This window comes from Petaurus breviceps, unplaced genomic scaffold (genome assembly GCF_028583685.1).
Source record: "Petaurus breviceps papuanus isolate PSGF00001 unplaced genomic scaffold, PetGlider_PUasm1.0 90760, whole genome shotgun sequence".
Lineage (NCBI taxonomy): Eukaryota > Metazoa > Chordata > Mammalia > Diprotodontia > Petauridae > Petaurus > Petaurus breviceps.
In genome coordinates this window covers 12,499,615-12,524,328 of record NW_027187338.1, presented here as the reverse complement: position 1 = coordinate 12,524,328, position 24,714 = coordinate 12,499,615, and the positions used below count along the sequence as shown (strand labels likewise).

Here is a 24,714-nt window from a genome sequence, read left to right as displayed (position 1 = left end):
TACCCCTTACTCCTGGCCAGGCACTCTATCCAGTGTGCTACCTAACTGCCCAAATCTGAACAAGTCTCTGCTGTCACTGGCTCCTTCTTCCATGTGGTTCTACTCCCATTTTCTGGTAAAGAGAGCAAGACTTCAGTCTGTATTAAATTGAAAATTGGTAACCTATATGCTAACTATATCAAGGACAACACTCGAGAACTCAAACATTTTGAGTTACAGCCAAAGAACACTTCAGAAAATAATTGATATATAAGACACTGAGATAGTCCATAATAATCAATGAACAAATTCTGGTCCATAAATCAGAAGTTATACTATTTTATAAAAATAATAGGGCAGTAGAATTTCCTGGCATGATTTGCTCCATTTGGTTGAATCATAAAAACCTCCATGAAAATACATTTATCTTCGTCAGAGGAATTTAATAAAGTATGACAACTGCTGAAAATGCACGGAAGCTAATCATTGCAATGGCAACTGGTCTAGAATCGAACATTCTGTAGGACCAAGGCAGGGGCATGCTAGAGTAAGAGCTGATTGGCAAACTTTCGGTGTGAGTATTTACACCTTGGAAATCAGCAAAAGCTACAAATCAGGACTTGATTTGGTTTCTTTGATTTTCTGCAATTAAAAAAATGATGGAGAAAATGTTAATAATGAAGATTAAATATAGAAATGCATCACGTGTACTTTTTTCTCAGTCAGTCAATTATTAAACATTTGCCAGCACACCTCTCTACCAAAGACCTATTCTACTGGATCAACATTTTAGAAAGCAACAGACCCAGATACAAGCCATTATCATTCTCTCCCTGTAGCTGAACACTACAATATACTTAGCCATTAATATATCTTATTAAAATAACATTTGTAGAGTGATTGAGATGGTCTAAAGTACAATGAACCCCTTTAAAGGAAAACAGTGGATAAGTATAAAACATCATGAATAACATGAATTTTGTTTTATACAAGTTTGGGAGATTACTCTCTCTTATGTTCAGTCATTTCAGTTGTGTCTGATCCTTCGTGACTCCTTTCGGGGGTTTACTTGGCAAAGATACTAGAGTGGTTTGTCACTTCCTTCTCCAGCTCATTTTACAGATGAGAAAACTGAAGCAAACAAGGTTAGGTGACTTACCCAGGGTCACACAGTTAGTAAATGCCTGTGGCCGGATTAAATCCAGGTCTTCCTGACTCCGGGCCTAGCATGCTCTCCACCAGGCTACCTTTTTGCCCACTATTTCATATGTTATCACAATTTATAGACTATGGGTCTAAGATTAATGAGGCTACATAATTACAAACAATTACAACTATTCTAACAAGTGACTTATAAACATTACTCATATACTAATGGCCATCCCAGATGGTTTAGTTATAAAAAATCCTCTAATCTCTCAATGAATAATGCCTTCCTACCACCCCTAATTCTTCCTATACACATGCTTGCCAGAGATAACTTGTATTCCTATTCTTCAGACCACTGATTCTCCCCAGAGAGCTGACTCCCATCCTACCTCCTGTAATCTCCCCTATTCTTTCATTAACAATCACATCTCATAGACTCTTTTAAAATTATTTCTGTTTCCCCCTATTCTCCACCAAGGCAAGACTATGTCACCATTCCTAACCATGACTATCCCCCATCCACAACCATTGGGAGCTTCCACCAGAAATACTCACCTCCCACCTTATGACTCTGGTTGTCTTTTTTCCTGACCCTAGCACATGAGTTGGGGCAAATAATTCCCAATGACCTCTGACAGTAGAGGAAGAGATTGAGGCTAAGGGAAGAGGAATTGTCTCCTAGAGATTGTGACCGTACCAGGAACAGAGATGTGTTCCTAGCATACAAAGTTCCTGGATGAACGCTTTTACCCATAAAAATGAAAAGAAATCATAATTGTGATTGCTATAGTTTAGTTACATTTGGGTTAGTGGGCCCCTGTGGGGGCATTTAGGAAGCAAACCCTATTTTACAATATTGTTTCTATGTAAAAAAAGTATTCCAAGATTCAGACAACTGAGTTACAATGAATGTGTGGATCAGCCCAGTTAGAAAGTTAGGGATGGTCCGTAAATCTTTCTAAGTTATGTGAACAGAACCAAACAGCTGCTCCCTAGAATGTCATCTCTCCTCTTTACAGAAATTGACAACTGTTGCTCTTCTCACCTTTTCTGTTGTTCTTCCTGATACTGCATTTTGAATTTATTCTTGTGTTTTTTCGCTTCTTTTACTGCTTTTTCAAGGTGCTTTTTATCTAAAATGCAAGTTTTTGTACAAGACTCATTTGCAGCTTCTAATTTCTCCTGGAGTTCCAAGACCTTGAGTAGAAATTGATGAGACAATAACACTCATGAGATTACAAACTGCTTTTAAATCAGACAAATCCTGGACAAACTCTGAAACAAACAGTATTGTTGTTCACTCTGGCCTAATGTCAAGCGTAGCTTGAAATCCAGAAACAAGACAGAATTCTCTACGCTCTGCAATGATAAGAAAGCATTTGGCAGGAATGTGGGGACAAGCCATGGTATATTAATGAGACTGGAATATGATTGTATTGTAAGAAGTGACAAAGAATATGGCTTCAGAGAAGCCTGTGAAGTCTCACATGGGCTGCAAAGTGAAGTGAGAAGAACCAGGAGAACACTGTGCACAGTAACATCAATATTGTAATGATGATCAACTGTGAAAGACTTCACTACCCTGATCAATACAATGACCCATGACAATTCCAAAGGACTTATGATGAAAAATGCCATCCAGCTTCAGAGGGGGAACTGATAAACTTTGTAGTTGGAAGCATATTGGTTTTTACTCTTTTTTTCACTTTTTATTTTTCATAATATGTCTAACATGTAAATATGTTTTGCATGACTTAATATGTATAATGAATATCATTTTTTTTTTGCCTTCTCAATAGTCAGAAGAGGGGGTGGAGAGAGGGAGAGAATTGGAAACTGAAAATAAACATTTTTTTAAAACCCTTCAAAAAGTCCATATTCTAGTAAAAAAAAAGAGAGAAATGTTTAACAAAATTAACACAAATACAATAAAACATTTTTAAAAATCAAATATTTGGGATTGTCTTAAATCAGGTACCAGTAATTCCTACTCTAGATATTGGAGATGTTTTGAAGACTGTCTACAATGTCTATGAAGTACTTTTTATTAATTTTGCTTTAAAACCTTTATTTGATGAATGTGTACAAGTTTAGGAATGATATGAGTTATTGGTAAGAAAGATAGCTAATTGCACCTTGGGGTTTAAATACTTATATTAATATTAGCTAATACTGATAGCATGATAGATCATTTTGAGGTTTATAAAGAAATTTATTTATACTTGCTCATTTCCTTCTCACAACAGCCCTACCAGGTAGGTAGGTGCCATTTTTATCCCTACTATACATTCCTTCAGACTTGTCCATCTGGCCCTCAGGAGCCTCATCCTCCTTCAGGATTGAAGCAGCTTTGTCCCTGCACAAAGCACCTGTCTCCTGACTCCTAGCAATGACACTGGCTGTCACCATGCCTGGAATGCACTCCCTCCTCATCCCCACTCCAGCTTCCCTGGCTTCCTTTAGGTTTCAGCTAAAGTTCCCCCTTCTGAGAGAGGCCTCTCCTTGTCCTCCTTGGGCTCTGCGCCTTCCCACTCAGACCACCCACTGTTTACATCTTTCTTTGTACATAGTTGTAGCCTGTCTCCCCCATTAAACTGTGAGCTTCTTGAGGGTGGGGATTCAGTTCTTTTTTGGCCTTTCTTTGTATCCCCAGTACTTAGTACAGTGCCTGTCACATCAGTGGATGCTTGTTGACTGAGTCTATCAATGTTGTCTGTTTGATATTTCATGTTTGTCTAAATCAAGCTGTTCTAATGTCGGTATATATAATTTAATATAAATTGTAGAAAATTCACGAAGTCTGAGTGAATCAGTCTTAGTTAAAGAGCTAGTTTCTAGTTTGGACCATGTTTACTGTGGCCTACTTCAACCACCTGGGGGCACTATATCTAAATTTTATTATAATTATATATTAAATAATAATAGCTGACATTTATATAGAACAAAGACTCTTACATACGTTATTTTATTTGATCCTCAACAACCTTGTGGGTAGTATTATTCCCACTTAGGTAGTAAATGTTTGAGGTGAGATTAAAGCCCTTGATACTTCTCACATTTACACAGTACTTACCTAACAGCCAACCCCAGGATATAGGTGGTGCAAATTTCAGATGAATAAATTAAGGTTAAGAGAGTTTAAGCAATTTGCCCAAGGTTGAACAGCTCCTAAGGGTTGGGGCTAGGACTTGAGCTTGAAGCTCCTTTCACTCTCTGTCTGGTGGCTGACTATAACATACTTGAAAAAATACTTTTCAAAGTGAAAGTGCAAAACAAAACACATGAAGGGATAGCTTTGGGACAGTCTGACTCTTTAACGTGTAAAAAAGTCTGTCAGATGGTAGATACGCTAGACTTATTTTACTGAGCCAACCAGGGCAGAACTAGGAGCAGCAGACAGACACTGCAAAGCAGGAAGTCAAGGCTTGAGGCAGGGAAAACTTCCCAACAATTACACCTATCTACATGGATTGCCTTGCCATGATGGACTCTTCCACAGTCAAGGTCTTCAAGGAGAGGCTACAATCACTTGTCCAGTGTGTTGAAGAGGGAACTTCTTTTTCATGTATGGGCTGGACAAGATGGCAACTGAGCACCCTTCCAACTATGATATCCTGCAATCCCATGAAGGTCACATTGTGGCTTTAATAGATCCTACCTTTTTAAATTCACGTGGGGTGGGAGGGTGGAAGAGAGAGGGAGAAAGGAAAACCCATTCAGAATCTAAAAGCTGTAGAGTATGGGGAGATGAAGAAGAGGTCAGATGTTAAGTATTTTTTCTGCAAATACCCAGTACTGATTCAGGTTGTGGTACAAACTTCACAATTACTAGAATCTTGAAAAAGAGGATTTCAGTGATAGTTTCCAGACCCTAGTTATTGGAAAGGGCCAAATGTAAATGGTTATAATTACCTTTTTCTCTGCATAAGCCACTCTGGTTTTCTCTTGAGCAAGTTTTTCATATAAATTATTTTGTGACTCAATATTCTCGGATTGTTTAAGTATTTCTTGTTCAAGCTCTTTTACTTTCTGTTGACTACCTTCCCAGTCTGCTGTGATGGAAGAACACATATTTGTGCTGTCTAATAGTTTCTTCTGGGCGTGCTTCAATTCAGCTTTGATCTAGAGTTGGGGAATAAAAATGACAATCTTAGCACAGACCAGATTTCAGGGTCCCAAGAAAAATCTCACAAATGACTCTACTCTACATCAAATATATCTTTTCTCAGGTAACTGAGAAAAAAAATCTTTGCAGAAAGTTTCCTTGAGAAAGGTCTCATATCCAAGATACATAGGGAACTGATTCAAATTTATAAAAACAAGAGCCATTCCCTACCAAGTAATGGTGAAAGGATATGAACAATCAGTTTTCCAAAGAAAACATCCAAGCTGTCAACAAGCATATTAAAAAGGCTCCAAATTACTAACAATTCAAAAAAAGCAAATGAACACAACTGTGAAGTTCTACTGCACACCCATCAAATTGGCAAAATAGAATCCCCAAAAGCAAACGATGATTACTCGATGTATTGCAACCAAAAAGACATTGCTAATGCAGCTGTGAATTGGTTCGATCAGTCTAGAAAGCAATTGGAAACCATGCCTCCCAAGTCACAACCCTTTGATCCAGTGATAGCACTACAACTATCACTTTTTTGGCTATAGCACAAAGAGCTCAATGAAAGAGATAAAGGTCTCATATGTACAAAAATATTTATAAGTGGCTCTCTTTGGTATAGTTAAGGGAATGCCCATCAAATGAAGAATAGCTAAACAAATTCTGACATATGAATGTAAAGAAATATTTTTTGTGCTGTAAGAAATGAAAAAAGGGATTGTTTCGGAGAAACCTGGAAAGACTTATGTGAACTGATGCATTTATACGACAACAACAACACATAAAGACAATTTTGAAAGACCTAAGAAATCTGACCAGTACAATTCTGAAAGACTTAAGAACTCTGACTAACTGTGATTCCAGACAACTGGTGCTGAAGCATGTTACCCACTTTCTGACAAAGAGATGATGGACTCAAATTAATATAACCAATGCAGGAATTTGTTTTGCTTGAATATACATATTGGGATTTTTTTAAAGATTACATCTATTTGTTACAAAGGTTTTGTTTCTCTTTTTTCTCATTGGGGTGATGGGGTAACAGTGAGGCACAGGAGTTAGGGATAAGGTTGCAAACAAGAAAAAGAAAACAAAAAAGGTTTTAATGCATTAAAACTGGTTTTCTGAAATGCACAAAATAGAACAGAAAGGTCAGAAGCAATCACAGGTATGCAGAATAATTGTGAAAGGAACATGTTTAATTTATTATATTATATATTTAAAAAGAAAAGCAAGCTATAAATAATAGAAATCCACCATTTTGTTTGCAACACTTTCTTTTTGTTCTGTTTTGTAGAAGTACTCGTTTTATTTTATGTTTGTTAAATTCAGAAATTTTTAAAATGGGAAAAAACCCCCAAACTGAACTATGTCTTTCTTGAATTTAAGCAAAAAAAAAAAAAATCCCCATCTACTCCTAGTGACATGTACCTCCATTTACTTTGCCAGAGTAAAGGAAAGATCTGATAATATGTGCTGTGCTCAAGGAATACCAAAGCACAAGATAGAGTTAGGAGTTAATTTACCCAGGTCTTCTGACAAACAAAATTCCCTTTGAAAGAAGTAAACCCCTGGCCCACAACAATGCTGTTGTTGCCCCGTGGCCGACTAAGCTGCTGCAAGATTTGGGAAGTTTCCTTTGTCTCTGCTTTAATCTCTATGGTTAAAATCCATGGTTAGCTCTTAAAATGTGTGTACTTACTAATACTGGGCACGATTAGAAGGAGGATGACTGAGTGGATATCTGGGAGGAAATCTCTAACACTGTGAGGTTGTTACTATAAATTCAAAGGGCCAGAGTGAGATTTCTGGTCAAAGCATTAAGAGAGATACTAGTTTATTCGAGGGAAAATGAGAGCAAGACTCAGGATCAGAGTCCTCACACATCTTAGACATGCGAACAGCAGCAATGAAAAATAGCTTTCATTTCTATCTTTTGTATTGGAAGCCTGGAGATCACGCCTTTGAAGGGGGCCACGGACTAAAGCAGCCTCAGCCACAAAAGAAGGGATGGGGAGCCGCAGTGGAGGAGCCTGCCCAGTTGTACCCAGGCTCAATGGATGACTGACAGCTTTGCTGGCTAAGTTCACCAGTGCCACCTGGTGGTTACTTACTGAGGATGGAAGAAATAGAATGACAGTAAGAACCCAACACCATCTTGTGAAAATAGTTATAAAATAAGTTGGTGGGGGAAGCTAAGGACAACAAAAAAGGCAGAATTTGTTGTTGCTTTTTCCCCTATTTGGGGCGGAAGACAAGGATCCAAGAAAGGACAGAACCCTCCACTCTGGAGTGTACGATGACAAGGGACCAGAGAGAGAGCAGAGGGGCTCAGTTTTTATTTTGCTCCCTTTTTCTTTGCCAAATATCAGAACAAAAAGAATTATTGATACTCAGGACAAAGAGACACAGTAAGAGATTGCCTCATCGCCCTTGATGAATTCAAGTCACACAGATCAGATGAACCCCATTTCAGGGGTACTCAAAGAATTCAAAGAAGAGACTGCTAAGCCAGGGTGCATTCTGAACACTCTCCATGTTTCCAATCCAAAAGTTTTCTGGGGTCTTGGAAGCACAATTGTTATCCTTTTTACTTGCTCCCTCAGTGCTACACAGTGTCTTACAATAGTCAATGTTACGTGGACCTTATCCAGTCCCAAATATGCAAGTGAAAATTACAATTGTCCATAGAGTTATGCAGATTTAACAGAGCATTTTACAAAGTTTACCAAGGGTTCCTGCTTAATGGGGGCCTGTCTTGATGCATGAAAATGGTACTACTGAATCCAAAGGCAGTAAGAAAAAGACAAAGAAAATCTAGGTTCCTCTCCAGAAAGAGTGTGTGAAGCTGTCCCTTCCTGGGGAGGGTCTGAGTCATCTCCTCACCTTCCAGTGAAAAACCAGGATTCCCTCAGCGCACTGGGCCATTCAAATTAGGATCTGGACAAAATTTCTATGTGTTTTTTTTCTATATAGAACATACATAGTCTAATGGGGGAAACAACATGTAAATAACTGTATATAAATAAGATACAAAGAGGATAAATTGGAGGCAATCTTAGAGGGAAGGACTGACCATCAGCATCAAAGTTTGCAGAAATGTCCAGAAGAATGACAACTGAGAAAAGACCATTAGATCTGGCACTTAAGAGATAATCAGTAACTTGAGAGAGAGCAGTTTCAAATGAATGACAAGACTGTCAGCCAGATTGAATAGCGTTAAGAGGAGAGTGGAAGTAAAGGAAGTAAAATTGTAGACAGCTTTCCAAAGGAATTTAGCTCCAAAAGGAGAAGAGATATAGGGTGATCACTAGCAGGCATGAATGAATCAAGTGAGGGTTTTTTTGAGGATAGAGAAGACTTGGGCATGTTGGTGGGCATTAGGGTAGCAATCAGGAGACAGAGTGTGATCAAAGACTAGTGAGAGAAGTAGGGATGACATAAGGGACAATCTGTTAAAGAACAGAGCTATACTCTTCTCTCTTTACCATCTTGATCTCCTGGTGAACCAATTCGACTCTAAACCACTCTTTTTTCTTGAGTCCTCTGCCCATTTATCCTATCATCACCCTTGCTCTGAGACAAGCCTCAGACCTCAGTCATTCCCACCATCCACTGACTTCACTCTTATACACTAGCCACTGAACAAAACTGGGGAAAACCACAAAACCATGTTAATTGGGTCCACTACAAATATGTTACATAATCTCACTTGGAGAGTGAGATTTAAATTTTTTTATTTTTTGCTTTTTGGAGGGGGGAGGGCAGGGCAATTGGGGTTAAGTGACTTGCCCAAGGTCACAAAGCTAGTAAGTGTTAAGAGTCTGAGGCCAGATTTGAACTCAGGTCTTCCTGACTACAGGGCTGGTGCTCTATTCACTGTGCTACCTAGCAGCCCCCTTAAATCCATTTATGTCTCATTAATAAACTTGCAAACCCACTCAATACAGAGGATTTTCCAAACCTTTTTATTACTTCTCAGACCTTCCTCCTCCTACACTCTCAGCTGAGAACCTTACCTTTTTCACTGACAAAACTGAGACCATTTACTACATGATCCCACTTAGCCCTTCCTCCACACCTCACACCACTCCTCACATCATACCTTCCACCATTATTTCTTCTTTACCCCTATGTCATATAAAGAGGTAGCCCTTCTCCGTGCCAAGGCAACTCCCCTCCACATATAATTGATCCCAGTCCATCTTGTCTTCTCCATATGCTCTCACTGTTGTTCAATCACTCCCTGTCTACTGACTATTTCCCTAATGAAATGCATCCATGGCTCCTCTGTTCTTAAAAACCCCTCATGTGGCTGGCCAGTTCCCATTAGCTAACACCCTATATCTCTCCTCTCTTTGGAGAAGGGCATCTATAAAAGGCATCTCTTCTTCCTTTACTTTCACTCTCTTCTTAACTCTATGCAGTCTGACTTTCAATGTCATCATTCCACTGAAACTGCTTAGGTGCCAGATCTCATGGTCTTGTCTCACTTGTCACCTTTGGTGCTGATGAAGAGTCCTTGATACTTTCTTCCTTCTGGGTTTTGGTGGCACTGCTCTTTCATGGTTTTTCTCCCTCCTGCCTGACCACTTCTTCTCCATCTCTTTTGCTGGATGTTCAACCATGTCATAACTGATAACATCCCTCAAGGTTCTGTCTTGGACCCTCTCCTATTCTCCTTCCATATTATTTCATTTGGTCATCTCATCAGCTTTCTTGGATTAAATTGTCATCTGTAATGACAATGTAATAACTGAGAATGTAATAATTCTCAGTTGTACTATCCACCTTTCCTAACCTTTCTTATGACTTTGAGTCTTACATTTCCAACTTCCTACTGGACATCTCAAAGTGGAAGTCCTGTAGACCTCTTAAATTCAATATGTCTAAAACTTAACTCAGTATCTCTCCTCCCCTCCCCTCTTTCAGACTTCTCTATTGCTCTCAAGAGTACTGCCATCTTCCCAGTCACCTAGGCTTATGACCTACGGGTCTTTCTCCACTCCTCCCTCTCTCTTATTTCTCATGCCCAATCTGTCTACAAGACACACCTGCAGCATCTCCAGTATACTCTCTTCTCTCCTCTGACAATGTCACCACCCTTTTATTGACCCTCACCACCTTGCTCCTGGATTATTACAATAGCCTTCTATAGTTGCCCTCCCTGACTCAATTCACTCCCTACTTCATCCCATCCTCTACTCAAATGTCAAACGGATCTTCCTAAGGCACAGGTCTGCCCGTGTCAACCAAACCACCCCCATTCAATAAACTCCAGTGGCTCCCTATTGCCTTCAGTATCAAACATAAAATCCTCTAGTGGGTTCAAAGCCCTTCATAACCTGGCCCTCCCCTACTTTTCCAGGCTCCATATACCTCACTCCCCATCATGTACCCTGATATTCAGTGACTTTCTGCTGTTCCTCACACAAGACAATTAATCTCCTGACTCTGGGCATCTTCCTTGGCTTTCCTCAAGTGACAGATAAAATCCCCCCCTTCTACAAGAAACCTTTTTGGATCCCTTTTTCTTTTTGTTTTTTGTCTTTTTTTTTTTTTGGAGGGGGGAAGGCTGGGCAATTGGGGTTAAGTGACTTGCCCAAGGTCACATGGCTAGTAAGTGTTAAGTGTCTGAGGCCACATTTGAACTCAGGTCCTCCTGACTCCAGTGCCAGTGCTCTATTCACTGCATCACCCAGCTGCCCCTCGGATCCCTTTTTCTGTGAGTACCTTCCTCTTTGCTGATCATTTCCCACTTATCCTGGATGCACCTTTATTGCACATAGTTGTTCCCATTAGACCACAAGTTTCTTGAGAGCAGGGACTGTCTTTCGTCTTTCTTTATTTCCCCAGAACTTAGCACAGGGTGTCTGGCATGCAGTAGGCGCTCAATGAGTGCTTGCTGAGTGACTGAGTACTGACTAACACTCCTGGTGGCTAAACAAGGGGAACGGTGCCTACCTTAATGTTCTCTTCCTGAAATAGGTTATTCTGCTGCTTTAAATCAAAGTTCTTTGTCCGCTCAGACTGAAGCTCTCTTTCGATGGAGCTGCACAGAGTCTGCACTCTTTGCAGGTTCTGTCGGAGTTTCTGCAGCTCTTCTTCTTGCTGTTGGTATCTCATTCTTTTCTCTGTCGAGCTCTGCACAAGAAAGAGAAATGTTTTCAGGGGAAATAAGGAATAAAAAGCACAGGTCACAAACAAATAGGCCGGCTTGCCGTCTGTGAGACAAACATAGTCCAGTGAAATGATCTCATAGTTATCTACATCTGGGTCATTTACATTTCCTTTTATTAACTTTTTTTTTTAAATCACCTTGTTTTCAAGTTTATGGTTAGGTAGCACCTGCTTCTCTTAAGGTTGCTTTTTTTCTCTCTTCTTCTTCGTTTTTTTTGCTTTTACTTCTTGACTCTTTTTGCCTGCAGAGAAGAAACCCTTTCAAGCTTGCCCTTCCAGGTATATTCGAAGAAAAGGTACGTCTTATGGAAGTCTGAGAGGGAACAGGAAATGGTCAAGACCAGGGGTGGGAAACCCGCGGCCTTGAGGCCACAAGTGGGTATCCCACCCCCAGTCAAGACTGAGAGGGCAAGTGAAGGATGAGAAGGGGCGCAGGATGAAGCAAATGTTCTCAGCCCAAGTCAGATCTTCAATGGTAATGCCTTATTTTTTTAAAGTAAATTTGCACAATATCAGACATGCCTATATGACAATATAAGCACAAAAACACATTTCAGAGCAAAAGGTGAATTTGGGAGGGAATTATGTACCATTTAAAATTAACCATACTTCTGATCCCTTTTATTAGTATAAAAAAATGAAAAGGGACAATTATAGCTATTTGTTCTATTTATTCTGCCCCTGATATTTTTACCCTAAAGTGGGAGAAATGGGGGAATTATAGGAGCAGGTAGATACCTAATCTATCACCATCTTCATCTTACTTTACTTCTAAGATTTCATTGGTGGAGTTACTCCCTCCACTGAATCAGATTACAGCTCTTTATTTAAGCAGATGATGATTTTAATGGTTCCTAGGGTCAAAAAAATCATCACTCTTTGGTCAACCTGGTAATGATGCATTTCTGACTTTAGCTAAGTGGATCTTCAAACAACAGATGAAATGTTCTGCCACTGGACCAATATTCAGAGCCTTTCCAGCTTAGTAGACCCTATTAGAGCATCTGCTCCACTGCTAAAACCTTTGAGAGCCCAGGATCATGTCCACACCATGATGAGGTATGAAAAAAGACTTTAACAGAAGCACCTTCATTTTAGAATGGGGGGGGGAGAAGGGACACAAGTAGGGAAATTAAAATAGAGACTCTGTGTGTATGTGTGTGTGTGTGTGCATGTCTGTCTAAGAAAGAATGAAGGTAAAAGAATGCAAGATTATGTGTCCATGTGGCAGAATTTTAGAATTAAGCTCCCTGTCACTTCCCTTCCTACCACCAAGGATAAGGCTTTGGGAGTGAAGACCTAATCTTATGACCTGTACTTTTCTCTTTAGCAGTAAGTCATTTGCTCTCAGGCCAACTGTTCTGAATACAATATAATTACTTAATTACAGACTTGAGGATTTATAAGAGTATACAGACCAATGCTCAGGCAGGCAAATATAGTCACCTACAATAGTGTCCGACTTGGTGCCTCTGAGTAACATTCAGATATCCTTTGGTGCTCTTCTAATCCATTCCAAACCCACATCCTTTTCTCCCTAGGCCTCCAAAAATCTATATTGGGGGAAGAGAAGGGGATAAACATTTATATAGCACTACAATGTGCTAAGCACTTTACAAATGTCTCATCTGATCATCACAACAACACTGTGAGGTAGATGCTGTTATTATCTCCATTTTACAGTTGAAGAAACTGAGGTAGAGGTTAAGTGACTTGTCCAGGGTCACACAGTTAGGAAGTGTCTAAGGTCGGATCTGAACTCAAGTCTTCCTGATCTAGGCCCAATACCCTGAGCATTATGGTGCCACATAGAGTTGCCCTTAAATATTCCATTTCCTTTGCCTCTTCTCTTGGTCACAGACAATCTCTCTGTATTATAATTTATACTTCTGCTCAAATAGAATGTTACCTTAAACCAAGCTCTTGTGAGTCACAATAAACTAAATCAAGTCTCAGCTTTTTTTTTTTACCCATTTCTCCTTTGCTTTAGCTTTACTACTTGAGTTCTCCTGGGAACTGGGAACACTTTAGTCTCATCACTCTAGTGATTAGACTCCTTAGCCATTACTCATCAAAACTTAACTAGCTCAACATTATTAACATACACAATCATTTAATCTATAAGCACAGATGCCAAAATGCAACATCTAGTCTGGACTAATGGCACAGAAAATGTAGGTGGACAGACAAAAGGAGATCTTTTCGTTCGTAGGAAGACAGTGGAAAAAGATGTAAAGGTAATGTTTGCACTTAAGATTTCCTTTCTTTTCACATTTTGGGTTCAGAGCTCAAGTACTTTTGGGTCCAAGGGAAGAATTACTATGATCTTAGCTCCCCAATCTACTCCCTCACAGATCTGTGGATCCCACATCAGAGGAGTAGTCTGGGCTTAGAAATAAAGAATTCAGTATTGCACTGACTATTACATTGCTCTTCCTTGGCCCCCAAGCTAGGGTCAAGGAATAGGGTACAGATTGAAAGCTTCCGTAACATTTGGAAGACGCCAAGAGGAGAAGTGGGGGAAAAAGGCCTGAACCTGCATAGCTTGCTGGGATTTGGAGTTTTTGTTCATCTCTCAAGGCAAGGAAATATTCAGGAAATCACTGAACAATCCAAACTGCTAGAAAGTACACAAATCTGAATGATAAATCATGATGTAGAAATCTTAGGACTACCACATACCATACCCAAAACAATCATCATCAGAATCACAGAATTTTGGAGTTGGAGGAGACCTCAGCAGTCAATAGCCATAACAAATACCTACTATAATACATACAAAAAGCAGTCATTTACTCCTTGCTTGAAGACATTCTTAATATCAAGCCTCTGTTTGCTTCTTCTCCATTTCTGCCTACTGTTCCTGGTTCTATGTTCAAAGGACAAACAGAACCAGTCTAGTCCCTCCTCCACAAGGTAGATCTTTAATGACTTAAACACAGTTATTAGGAGCCCTCCCTACTGCCCCCTACCTCCCCTGGCCCAATCTTCTCTTGTTCAGACTTCAAACAGCTCCAGTTCCTTGAATAGATCCTCAGCTGGCATGGACTTGAAGTTTTTCATCATATTGTTTGCCTTCTTTGGACACTCTCCAGTTTATCAATGTCCTTTCTAAACTCAGAACTGAACACAATACTGTAGATATGATCTGACTAGTGCAGAGTATAGAGGGACTATTGTCCTGTAAGATCTTAATGTAGCAAAAAAGGTCATTCTCCTTAGCAGAGAAAAGAGAAGTTTAAGAAGAATAGAGCAGCTCTGTCTGGTTTTTCTTTGGTCAGATATCATTATTGCATCCACCACAAATCACAGAATTACAGGTCTAGAGCTAGAAGGTATCTCAGAAGCCATATCAGAAATCTAGGCCCAGTATTTTACAGATAAAGAAAATGAGATGCAGTGATGTCTAGTGACTTGCCCACAGTCACATAGTATTTCTCAGAGGCAATGATCCTCCTCTTTCCCTCAATACATTTTAAAACCACATTTTTTTCATCATCCTCAGCTTACATCAAGTGTTGGTACTCCTGAGATTTTCACAGGAATATGCCACACTTCTACTCATCCTCTGCTACCTGCCCTTGTTTCCACTTTCTACATATATCATTTAAAAATCTAACTTGGTTGTTGGAGGCTTTCCTATGCCAGGGTCTTAAGACAACTTCTGTATTTCCACCACAATAGAACTGTTTCTCTTTGTACCTTCAGAATTTCATTCTTGGGGTGGGTAGGTGGTACAATGAATAGAGCACCGGCCCTGGAGTCAGGAGGACCTGAGTTCAAATCCAGCCTCAGACACTTAACGCTTAATACTTGACTAGCTGTGTGACTCTGGGCAAGTCACAACCCCAATTGCCCCTCCAAAATACAAAAAAAAACAAAAAAAATTTCATTCCTACCTGTCTTACGCTGATTTTCCCTATAGAATCTTAATTCACTAGATCCTACCTATATTTCTTCTGAACCTGTTAAAATATGCTTACCTATAATTCCAATGTCCAGGTTTCCTCTCTTCTAATAAAAATTATAGGATGAAATGGTCACTTCCCCTCCAACAACTAATTTATACCTATTGATGAAAATTGGACCCAGCACAGAATATATTGGTTTAAATCGAGTTTTGGTTAATGACAGAATTATTAGGAAAACTTGTATTACATTCTGATAGAATGCCCAAAGGAAAAAAACAAACCTAGCAGTTGTTATGCCAAGCATAAATAGCTTGTAGAAGGATAAAATTACCATTAAGGCAAATCAAGAAGTTATCAGCTGCTCTGCTCTTGGCAGAGGGAGAATTCCAACAGATGTGTCTAGATAACTGAAGTCTTTCATCACTTCTATAACTCTCCTCTGTATCACCTATTTCCTCTTTCTTCCCAAGTACTATATAGTATACACTGATGCCAAGATCATTTCTGCTTTTTCCTTACTGATCTTTACCCAAATGTCCTCCATTCTGCTTTCTTGCTCTGATTCTTGAATTTCTTGACATGACTCTGCCTTCCTAATATACACTATTACCCTATTCTCTTTTTGCTTATCCTGTTTCTTTTGAATAAGGTATATTCATCTAGAAAATATTCTTATGGGGCTTATCCCTCTAGCTCTCAGTGATATTATGAATCAAAATTGCCTTTCTTTGTTATGGATCTTTATTTGCTCTTTCTAGTTGCCTAAAAGAATTTAGATACAATATTTCAGGAAGTTGTCAAAGAAATATTTACAAAATTGGTTAAAAACAGTAAAATATAAATGTAAAGAATCCAAAGGCTACCTGCAAGGGAGAAGTCAAGATATGACATATTTAGATATATCATAGTTAAATGCCAAAGCTATAATGTTAAGGGAAAAAATATTATGAGCTACCAGAAATACTTTAAAAATCATTTTGTTGTTGTTCAGTCATTTTCATGACTCTTTGTGACCCCAATTTGGGGTGGTCTTTGCAAAGATACTGAAATGGTTTGCCATTTCCTCCTCCAGCTCATTTAATAGATGAGGCAAACAAGGTGAAGTGATTTTCTCACACAGCTGGTAAGTGTCTGAGGCCAGATTTAAATGAAGGAAAATGAGTTTTCCTGACTCCAGGCTTGGCATTCTATCCACTCTATCTGTTCTATCCTGGCATTCTATTCTCTTATCAAGGAAGAATAACTAGAATCACAGCAGATTTTTCAAGGAGAATGAGGGAGGAGACAATATATATTATTTATTATATTATTATACCACAATATATTTTATTATAAAAGGTTACTTATGTATTATAATATATGTTATAATTTATAATATAATTATATATTAATATAATAATATAAAAGACATATCTAAAATTAAGAAACTTGAGCTATGAAACTAGAATTACATGGCAAAATTTAGCATGTTTTTTAAGGACTAAAAATGGATATTTGAATAGCAGACTTTCATCCACTTCAAGAAGTCTTTAAGCATCAATAAGCCTCTCTATCATAGACATAAACATTTTAAACAACTAAAATAAGACAGCCCTTTACAAAATATGAGAGTCCTCAGAAAACTGGACTGGCTAAATGACTACTGAAAGGTTTTCCAAAGAAACATAGGATAAAAAACTCAAGGTGGAAAGCGAGAGGTTGCTGAGTAATCACAAGGAAAAGCACCTTTTCTTTGATTTAGTTAAAGCAACTTATGTAGTTGTTTAGAATGATTACATTTTGATTAATGACAGAATTATTAGGAACACTTGTATTCCATTCTGATAGAATAACTAAAGGAAAAAACAAACCTTAACAATTGTTATGCAGAGCACAAATAGACTAAACTCCCCAATAAAATAAGAGAGAGGCACAAAATGGGTTTAAAGGCAGAATCAAGCAGTAAATTGTTTATTGGGAGCATATTTAATACAGGAATAGCTGAATAAATTCAAAATGAAAGGCTGGAACAGCACTGATATATCAGGCAAAGTTTAATTAAAACTAGAAAGTAGGAAGAGAGATTAAGGATGGCATTGTATTATGTTGAAAGGGTTCTAAAATAAATCTTAAATTCATAAGCCCCTAATAATTCTCCAGCAAAACTTCATAACCTTGCAAAAAGAAACAAATTTTTTAAGAATGAACTTATTAGGAATTAATTCATAGCTAAAAGATTATTAGTACATTCTACCCAATGGAGCAATGGCCAAAAGATATAAACAAATAATTTACAAAAGGGGAAACATAAAATGTGAATAGCCCCATGAAAAGATGATCAAACTTTTAATATTGAAAGAAATATAAGGGCATCTAGGTGGCGCAGTAGATAGAGTACCGGCCCTGGAGTCAGGAGGACCAGAGTTCAAATCCAGTTTCAGACATTTGACACTTATAAGCTGTGTGACCCTGCACAAGTCACTTAACCCCAACTACCTCACCGAAAGAAAGAAAGAAAGGAAGGAAGGAAGGAAGGAAGGAAGGAAGGAAGGAAGGAAGGAAGGAAGGAAGGAAGGAAGGAAGGAAGGAAGGAAGGAAGGAAAGAAGGAAGGAAGGAAAACAGAGACCACTTTACAAGTACTGGAATGGCTAATATATATATTTTTTAAGTTAAAATAGGAATAGAGCCAAGATGGTGGCATAGAAGCAGGAAAACTCCCTGAGCTCCCCCCATAACCACCTCAAATACCTATAAAATATGACTCTAAACAAACTTTAGAGCTACAGAACCCACAAAGTGACAGAGAAACAAATCTCCTGCTGAAGGCAGGCTGGCAGGCTGGCAGGAAGGGACCATTGCAGCCTGCTGGGAGCAGAACCCAGCCCCATGTGAGGCTGCAGTTTTAGCCTCAGGGTGGCCCTGACCAGCTGTGGCTGGAGGGACTTCAGGAGAGTGGATCACCAGCAGCTGTGGTGGTTTCCAAAATTATCAACCCATAAATGCAAAAGGCAAAGTAAAAGGTCAGTGTGAACTTTGGGAACGGGGGTAGGGGGGTGAGGGTGTGGTTCAGCCTCTGCCCCCCTGGAGGGAGAAGCAGCTGAGGCGCAGCACCCATGCAGCCACAGCCACATGGCTTCTTCAAAGCTCCTGGCCTGCAGATTGTAGGGGGACCAAGAGACCATTCTGAGGGGTAATCACTTTTCCTTTAACCTGCTTGGATCTGGATTGTTGTCTTGGGTGGAGGTCCTAGGGTGTGTGACCAGGTGCCAGAGCCTGTGGAGGCTTCAGAGAGGGCACCCAACTAATAGTTCTGGCAGCTGCAAAAACCTCAGTGATTTGGGACAAAGCTCTTCTCTCTGGAGGCAGAGTTCTACTGTGGCAAAAAGCTCAAAAGTCAAGTAATTGAGCAGCAACATGAGCAAGCAAAGGAAGCAAAGCAAGCACAGAAATCTAACTTTAGATTCCTTTTTTGGGCACAAAAGGGATCAAAGCATGGAATGGCAGGAAGACAACGAAGACAGAACTCCTGCACCAAAAGCTTCCAAGAAAAATATGAACTGGTTCCAGGCCATGGAGGAGCTTAAAAAGGATTTTGAAAACCAAATAAGAGAAGTGGAGGAAAAATTGGGAAGAAAAATGAGAATGATGCAAGAAAATCATGAAAAGAGAGTCAACAACCTGACTGAAAAAAATAACACCTTAAAAAAATAGACTAACTCAAGTGGGAAAAGAGGCTCAAAAAGCCAATGAGGAGAAGAATACCTTAAAAAGCTGAATTTGCCAGATGGAAAAAGAATCTCAAAAGCTCACTGAAGAGAATCATTCCTTCAGAATTAGATTGGAACTAGAACTATTGGAAATAGAAGCTAGTGACTTTATGAAAAATCAAGATACTATAAAACATATCCAAACAAATGAAAAAATAGAAGGCAATGTGAAATATCTCATTGGAAAAACCACTGACATGGAAAATAGATCCAGGAAAGATAATTTAAAAATTATTGGACTAACCGAAAGCCATGATCAAAGTAAGAACTTATAAATCATCCTTCAAGAAATTCTCAAGGAAAATTGCCCTGATGTTTTAGAACCAGAGGGCAAAATAGAGGTTGAAAGAATTCGCCAATCACCTCTTGAAAAAGATCTCAAAAAGAAAATTCCTAAGAATATTATAGCCAGGTTTTTGAGTTCCCAGATCAAGGAGAAAATATTGCAAGCAGCCAGGAAGAAACAATTTGAATATTGTGGAAACACAATCAGGATAACAGAGGATCTGGCAGCTTCTACAATATGATATTCCAGAGGTCAAAGGAGCTGGGATTAAAACCAAGAATCACCTACCCAGAAAAACTGAGTATAATGTTTCAGGGGAAAATATGATCATTCAATGAAATAGAGGACTTTCAAGTGTTCTTGATGAAAAAAAAATCAGAGTTGAACAGAAAATGTGACATTCAGATACAAGAAGCAAGAGAAGCATGAGAAGGTAAACAGGGAAAAGAAAACATAAGGAACTTATCAAAGTTGAACTATTTACATTCCTACATGGAAAAATGATAATTATAACTTAATTATAACTTCTCAGTATGAGCATAGTTGAAGGGAATATAAATGTATATATATATATGTATACATACATATATGTCTATATAGGAGGGTATGTGTGCATATGAATACATGTGTGAGTGTGTGTGTATATATTTGTACAGGTATACATAGACAGAGGGCACAGGATCAATTGAATAGGAAGGGATGATACTTAAAAGGTAAAATTGAGAGGTGAGTGAGGAATATAATGAGAGGAGATGGGGAAAGACAGAATGGGGTAAATTATGTCATGTAGAAGCAGCAAGGGAAAACTGTTATAATCGAGGGGAAGAACAGGAAGGCAAAAGGGAATGGGTCAACCTTACTTGCATTGAATTTGGCTTAGGGAGGGAATGACATGCACACTAAATAGGGTATCTTACCCTACAGGAGAATAGGGGGAAGGGGATGAGAGGGGGAATGATGGAGGGGAGGGCAGGTTTGGGGGGAGTGTAGTTAGAAGCACACACTTTTGAAAAGGGACAGGGTCAAAGTAGAGAATAGAACAAGTGGGGGGCAGGATAGGATGGAGGGAAATATAGTCAATCTATCCACTATGGAAATGTTTTGCGTAGCTACACATGTACAACCTATATTGAATTGCTAATATTCCCAGAAAGGGTGAGTGATGAGGGAGGAAGGGAAAAAATCTGGAACTCAAAGTTTTAAAATCAATGTTTAAAAAATAAAATATATATATACATATATAATTTTTTATATAAAACTGGGAAATAAGATATACAGGCACTGGGGTATCAAGATCCATCTTGCCCTACTGTAAAATAGGAGGGAGCATGAGGGAGGATATAGTAGAGAGCAGATTGGGGGGAGAGTATACAGTGGGATCACTGTTTTTGTGGGTTTTGGTGAGTAGGGGAAACATGGGGAGAAAATTTGTAACTCAAAATCTTGTGGAAATGAATGATGTAAACTAAAAATAAACATAAAATTTAATTTAAAAAAGATAAAATATATTGTTATAACAATATAAAATCCAGTGTTGGTGGGGCTGTGAGCAAACAGGAAATCTAAAATATTGTTGGTATGACCATAGACTGATATAAATTTTGGAGATCATGCGTCTCCACTCAGTGATTCTTCTCCTAGGACTTGATCCCAAAAACACCATAAAAGGAACAAAATTATTGACAGATCTTATTTTTAATAGCAGATGACTGGAAACAACCTGTATATACAATAATTGGAGAATGGTTGAACAAAGATGTAACAAGAGTGAGCAGAATTTATAACTTGCTACATGAGGCCATCTCCCACGGAGCTGGGCATGAACCTTGATGGAAAGACACAGTGAGCTGATTAGTTCTCAGTGACTGGGGGTAGGGAATATTGAAGATAATTGGTGACTAAGTGTCTGGGAGATGGACACTTATGGAAGAACCACCTTCATCCTCCCAAAAAGCACCTCAAGACTCCAGCTGTCTTTATCTGTTATTTCCTTCTCTGAGCACCTGAGTTCCAGATTTGTGTTTTAACTGTCAGAGAGAAGAGGATTGCTGCTACAATGCACTTCTTGGAGTAGAAGATGACCACTGTCAGGATCAACATGTATTTGAAGGTCTAAAGGAAGCCACGTCCTACTAGGCAAAAGATCTGGACCTTGTGAAAGCTGGATGTACAGCAAAGACTTCATGGGTGTTCAGCAGTCCATCCCACTAAATGTCTTTACCTTTTGGGAAGTGTAATTTGTGTAATACTATATGAAACATTTTGTGATTTCTGTATTTATACATGCTTTTGAGTTTTTTTTTACAACTTATGTAGTTTAATTTGGTGAAGAAAATAAATGTCTTATACCTGATAGCCACAATGTATACTGAATACCTTTTCTATCTTGTTATTCACATTTTTGGAAGCCTCTACTCATGATTATGCCTGGAGTTTCTCTGGGAGGAGATAGAACCAGAGAGAAGAAAACTTGACACCCTGCTTTGGGATTAGGCCCTCCCTCAGGATGAATCCATGATCCTATGAGGTCAGAGACCCTTGTCTAGTTGGGGCCCACTGGGTTGTGGGGTCCAAATATAATATGGTACCATAAGAATGATAAATATGAAGCATATGAGAATTATGTTAAAATTTAGATGAGATGATGCAGAATAAAATCGGCAAAAAAGAGCTGTATATACACCAATTATATCATATAGATGAAAAGAATAAAGAAAAATAGCCAAAGGCAGAGGGACAGCATGGTGTAGTAGATAGGGAATTGAACTTGTGATTAGAAAGACCTGATTTAAAATCTCGCCTTTGCCACTTACTAGGTGTGTGACCCTGAGTGAGTCACTTTACCTCTGTTTGCCTCAGTTTCCTCACCTTCAAAATGGAGGGGCCAGATGGGGGTAGAATTCAATAGTCTCTTCCAGCTCTAAACCTACAATCCTATGAAATATGGCAGAACTTCAGGAAGGTCAGAATAAAAGATCATTCTTTGTTTGTTAATTTGGTTAAGATTTTGCCCTTTGTTTATTTGACTGTTTTTTTTGCTGGCACTTATTAAATTTATAACAAAAACATTCTGGGTTCACTGTCCATTTGTAGCAGTTGTCCAACATATATACAATTGCAGAACAGCTCTGTGAGCTATCCATAAAACTGAATATCAGAGTCTAGATAATAGGCCTTCTTGGTTTTTCCTGTGAGAACATAAGGTCAAACTCTTTTGAATGGCTTTGAATTTCATTTAGAAGTCTCTGTAACATTCTAGGGTTTAAATGCAGGTAGCACAATGCCATCTGCAAACACGAGCATCTGAAGGAACTCCCCATCTAGAAAGAACCCTTTTTCTGGGGAGATAAGGTATTGCTCTATAAAACCTGATGCTCACAATGATGACTCCACATTAAATTATGTTCAATAATTTCTGTTAAAGAATACAGGGAAGTGTGTGGTGCATTTCAGAAATAAAACAAGAGTTAGGGCTTTAGGGGCTAAGCTCCCTTAATTTACAGAAATGCAGTGTGTGGTCTACCCAAAAGAGCAATAGAACTGGAGTAAGAAGAATCCTGGGGTTCAGATCCCAGTTCTGAAAGCCACTAGTTAGATGATGCTGGGCAAATCACTGCATCTCTCTGGGCCTTAGTTTCCTCATCTGCAAAATAAGGATAATAACACATGCTCTACCCAACTCAAAGATTTATCACAAGGAAAACATCTTATAAATCTTAAAGTATTACATGAACAGGAGTTTGAATGACAAATCATTTTTCCAGAATGACTTATTCCTCCAATATTGTGGAGGAGTCAAGGTTATATTTTAACATCCTCAAATTCCTTTGAATTTATCCAAAAAGCTGTTTTATAACTACAAAAAATTATTACAACCACATCTACTCACATATTTTTCTCCTTTCCCAAAAGACATCCCTCCTATAGCTATGGCTGTAAGAATGGAAGAGGGTATTACAAAGTGATATTGCTCAGTGAAAAACCCTGATGGCTATATTCCTCTGTTACTTTCTAGTTATTAATAACAGAACTTCCCTTCATAGTAGGACATCCAGAGACTTGATAATACTAGTGGATAAACAATGGTTATGTGAAAGTTTTTCTTCTGATTTCTCTTATAGCCCCAAATAATTTTCTATAACCCTAATAAACTAAAAACATATTTTTATTTTGAAAAGCCTCATTACCATCCAATGAACCTTCCATTGTAATAAAAAGCTATAGAAAATGTAATATAAGTGAAGTTTGAGCTTCCCAATGTGAATTAGACATAACTTTTTAAAAACTGCTCTCACACTGGTGGTGAAGATGTTAATTGGTCCATCCATTCTGGAAAACAATTTGGAATCACACAAGAAAAGTCACTAGATTGTTTGAACCCTTTTACCCAGAGATGCCATTGCTGGACATATTCTCCAAGGAGATGAGAAGACAGAAATAGATGGCCTACACATATCAAAATATTCATAACAAGGCTTTTTTGTGGTGGCAAAAAAAATGAGAAACAAAGTGAGAACTTGTAAAACTGAGGGATTGCTGAATAAATTGTAGTGTATGAATGTACTGGAATATTACTGCTTCACAAGAAATGACAAGCATAAAGAATTCAGAGGAATATGAGAAAATGTGAATGAACTGATGAAGAGTGAAGTAAGCAGAATAAGGAAAATAGTACACCCAATTACTACAATAATGTAGATGAAATGAGCACTAAAACAAAACAGAATACTGTGTAATTAATGACCAATATATACCTTATCAATGAGGAGGAAGTATACCTCTCTATTTTCTCTGGAGACGTGGAAGAAGCAGAATACTATTTTTTTTGCCTTTTGGAGGGCAATTGGGGTTAAGTAACTTTCCCAAGGTTACATGGCTAGTTTTTTTGTGTGGGTGTTAAGTGTCTGAGGCCGGAACCGAACTTGGGTCCTCCTGACTCCGGGGCTGGCACTTTACTCACTGCACCACCTAGCCGCCCTGCAGAATACTATTTACAGTGTCAGATGTGGACCCTAAGTTCACTGGTTATGCTTAACTAGTTTTCACCAGACACCTAAAACTCCAAAGCTAATAACAATCTGCCAAATCAAATGAATGGTCTTGTCTTAGATCTCATTCTTCTTGACCTCTCTTTATAACATTTAATGACACTAAGTACCCATTCCTCCGACCTGTTCTTTCCTCTCTAGGTTTCATGACCCTGCTCTCTTCTTTCACAAACTGTCTGACCACTCTCCAGTGGTCCCTCCCTGTCTCAGTCTCCTTGGCTGGATCATCATCCCTAATTGTGGGCATACTTCAAAGTTCGATTATGGGACCTTTTCTCCCTCCTGTCTCTACCTCCT

The 24,714-nt window shown here is 38.7% G+C and overlaps 1 protein-coding gene across 1 annotated transcript in view; it reads right to left on the bottom strand.

The window, feature by feature from the left end:
* The window catches only part of LOC138146343 (phosphopantothenate--cysteine ligase-like), a 208,870-nt gene that overhangs the window by 47,140 nt on the left and 137,016 nt on the right, over positions 1–24,714 (bottom strand). Inside the window, exons 17-19 of the mRNA XM_069068159.1 lie at positions 11,210–11,389; positions 5,041–5,250; positions 2,174–2,325 (exon numbers count right to left, since the gene is read on the bottom strand). Of these exons, the coding sequence (XP_068924260.1) occupies positions 2,174–2,325; positions 5,041–5,250; positions 11,210–11,389 (542 nt within the window). The remainder of the gene's footprint in view (positions 1–2,173; positions 2,326–5,040; positions 5,251–11,209; positions 11,390–24,714) is intronic.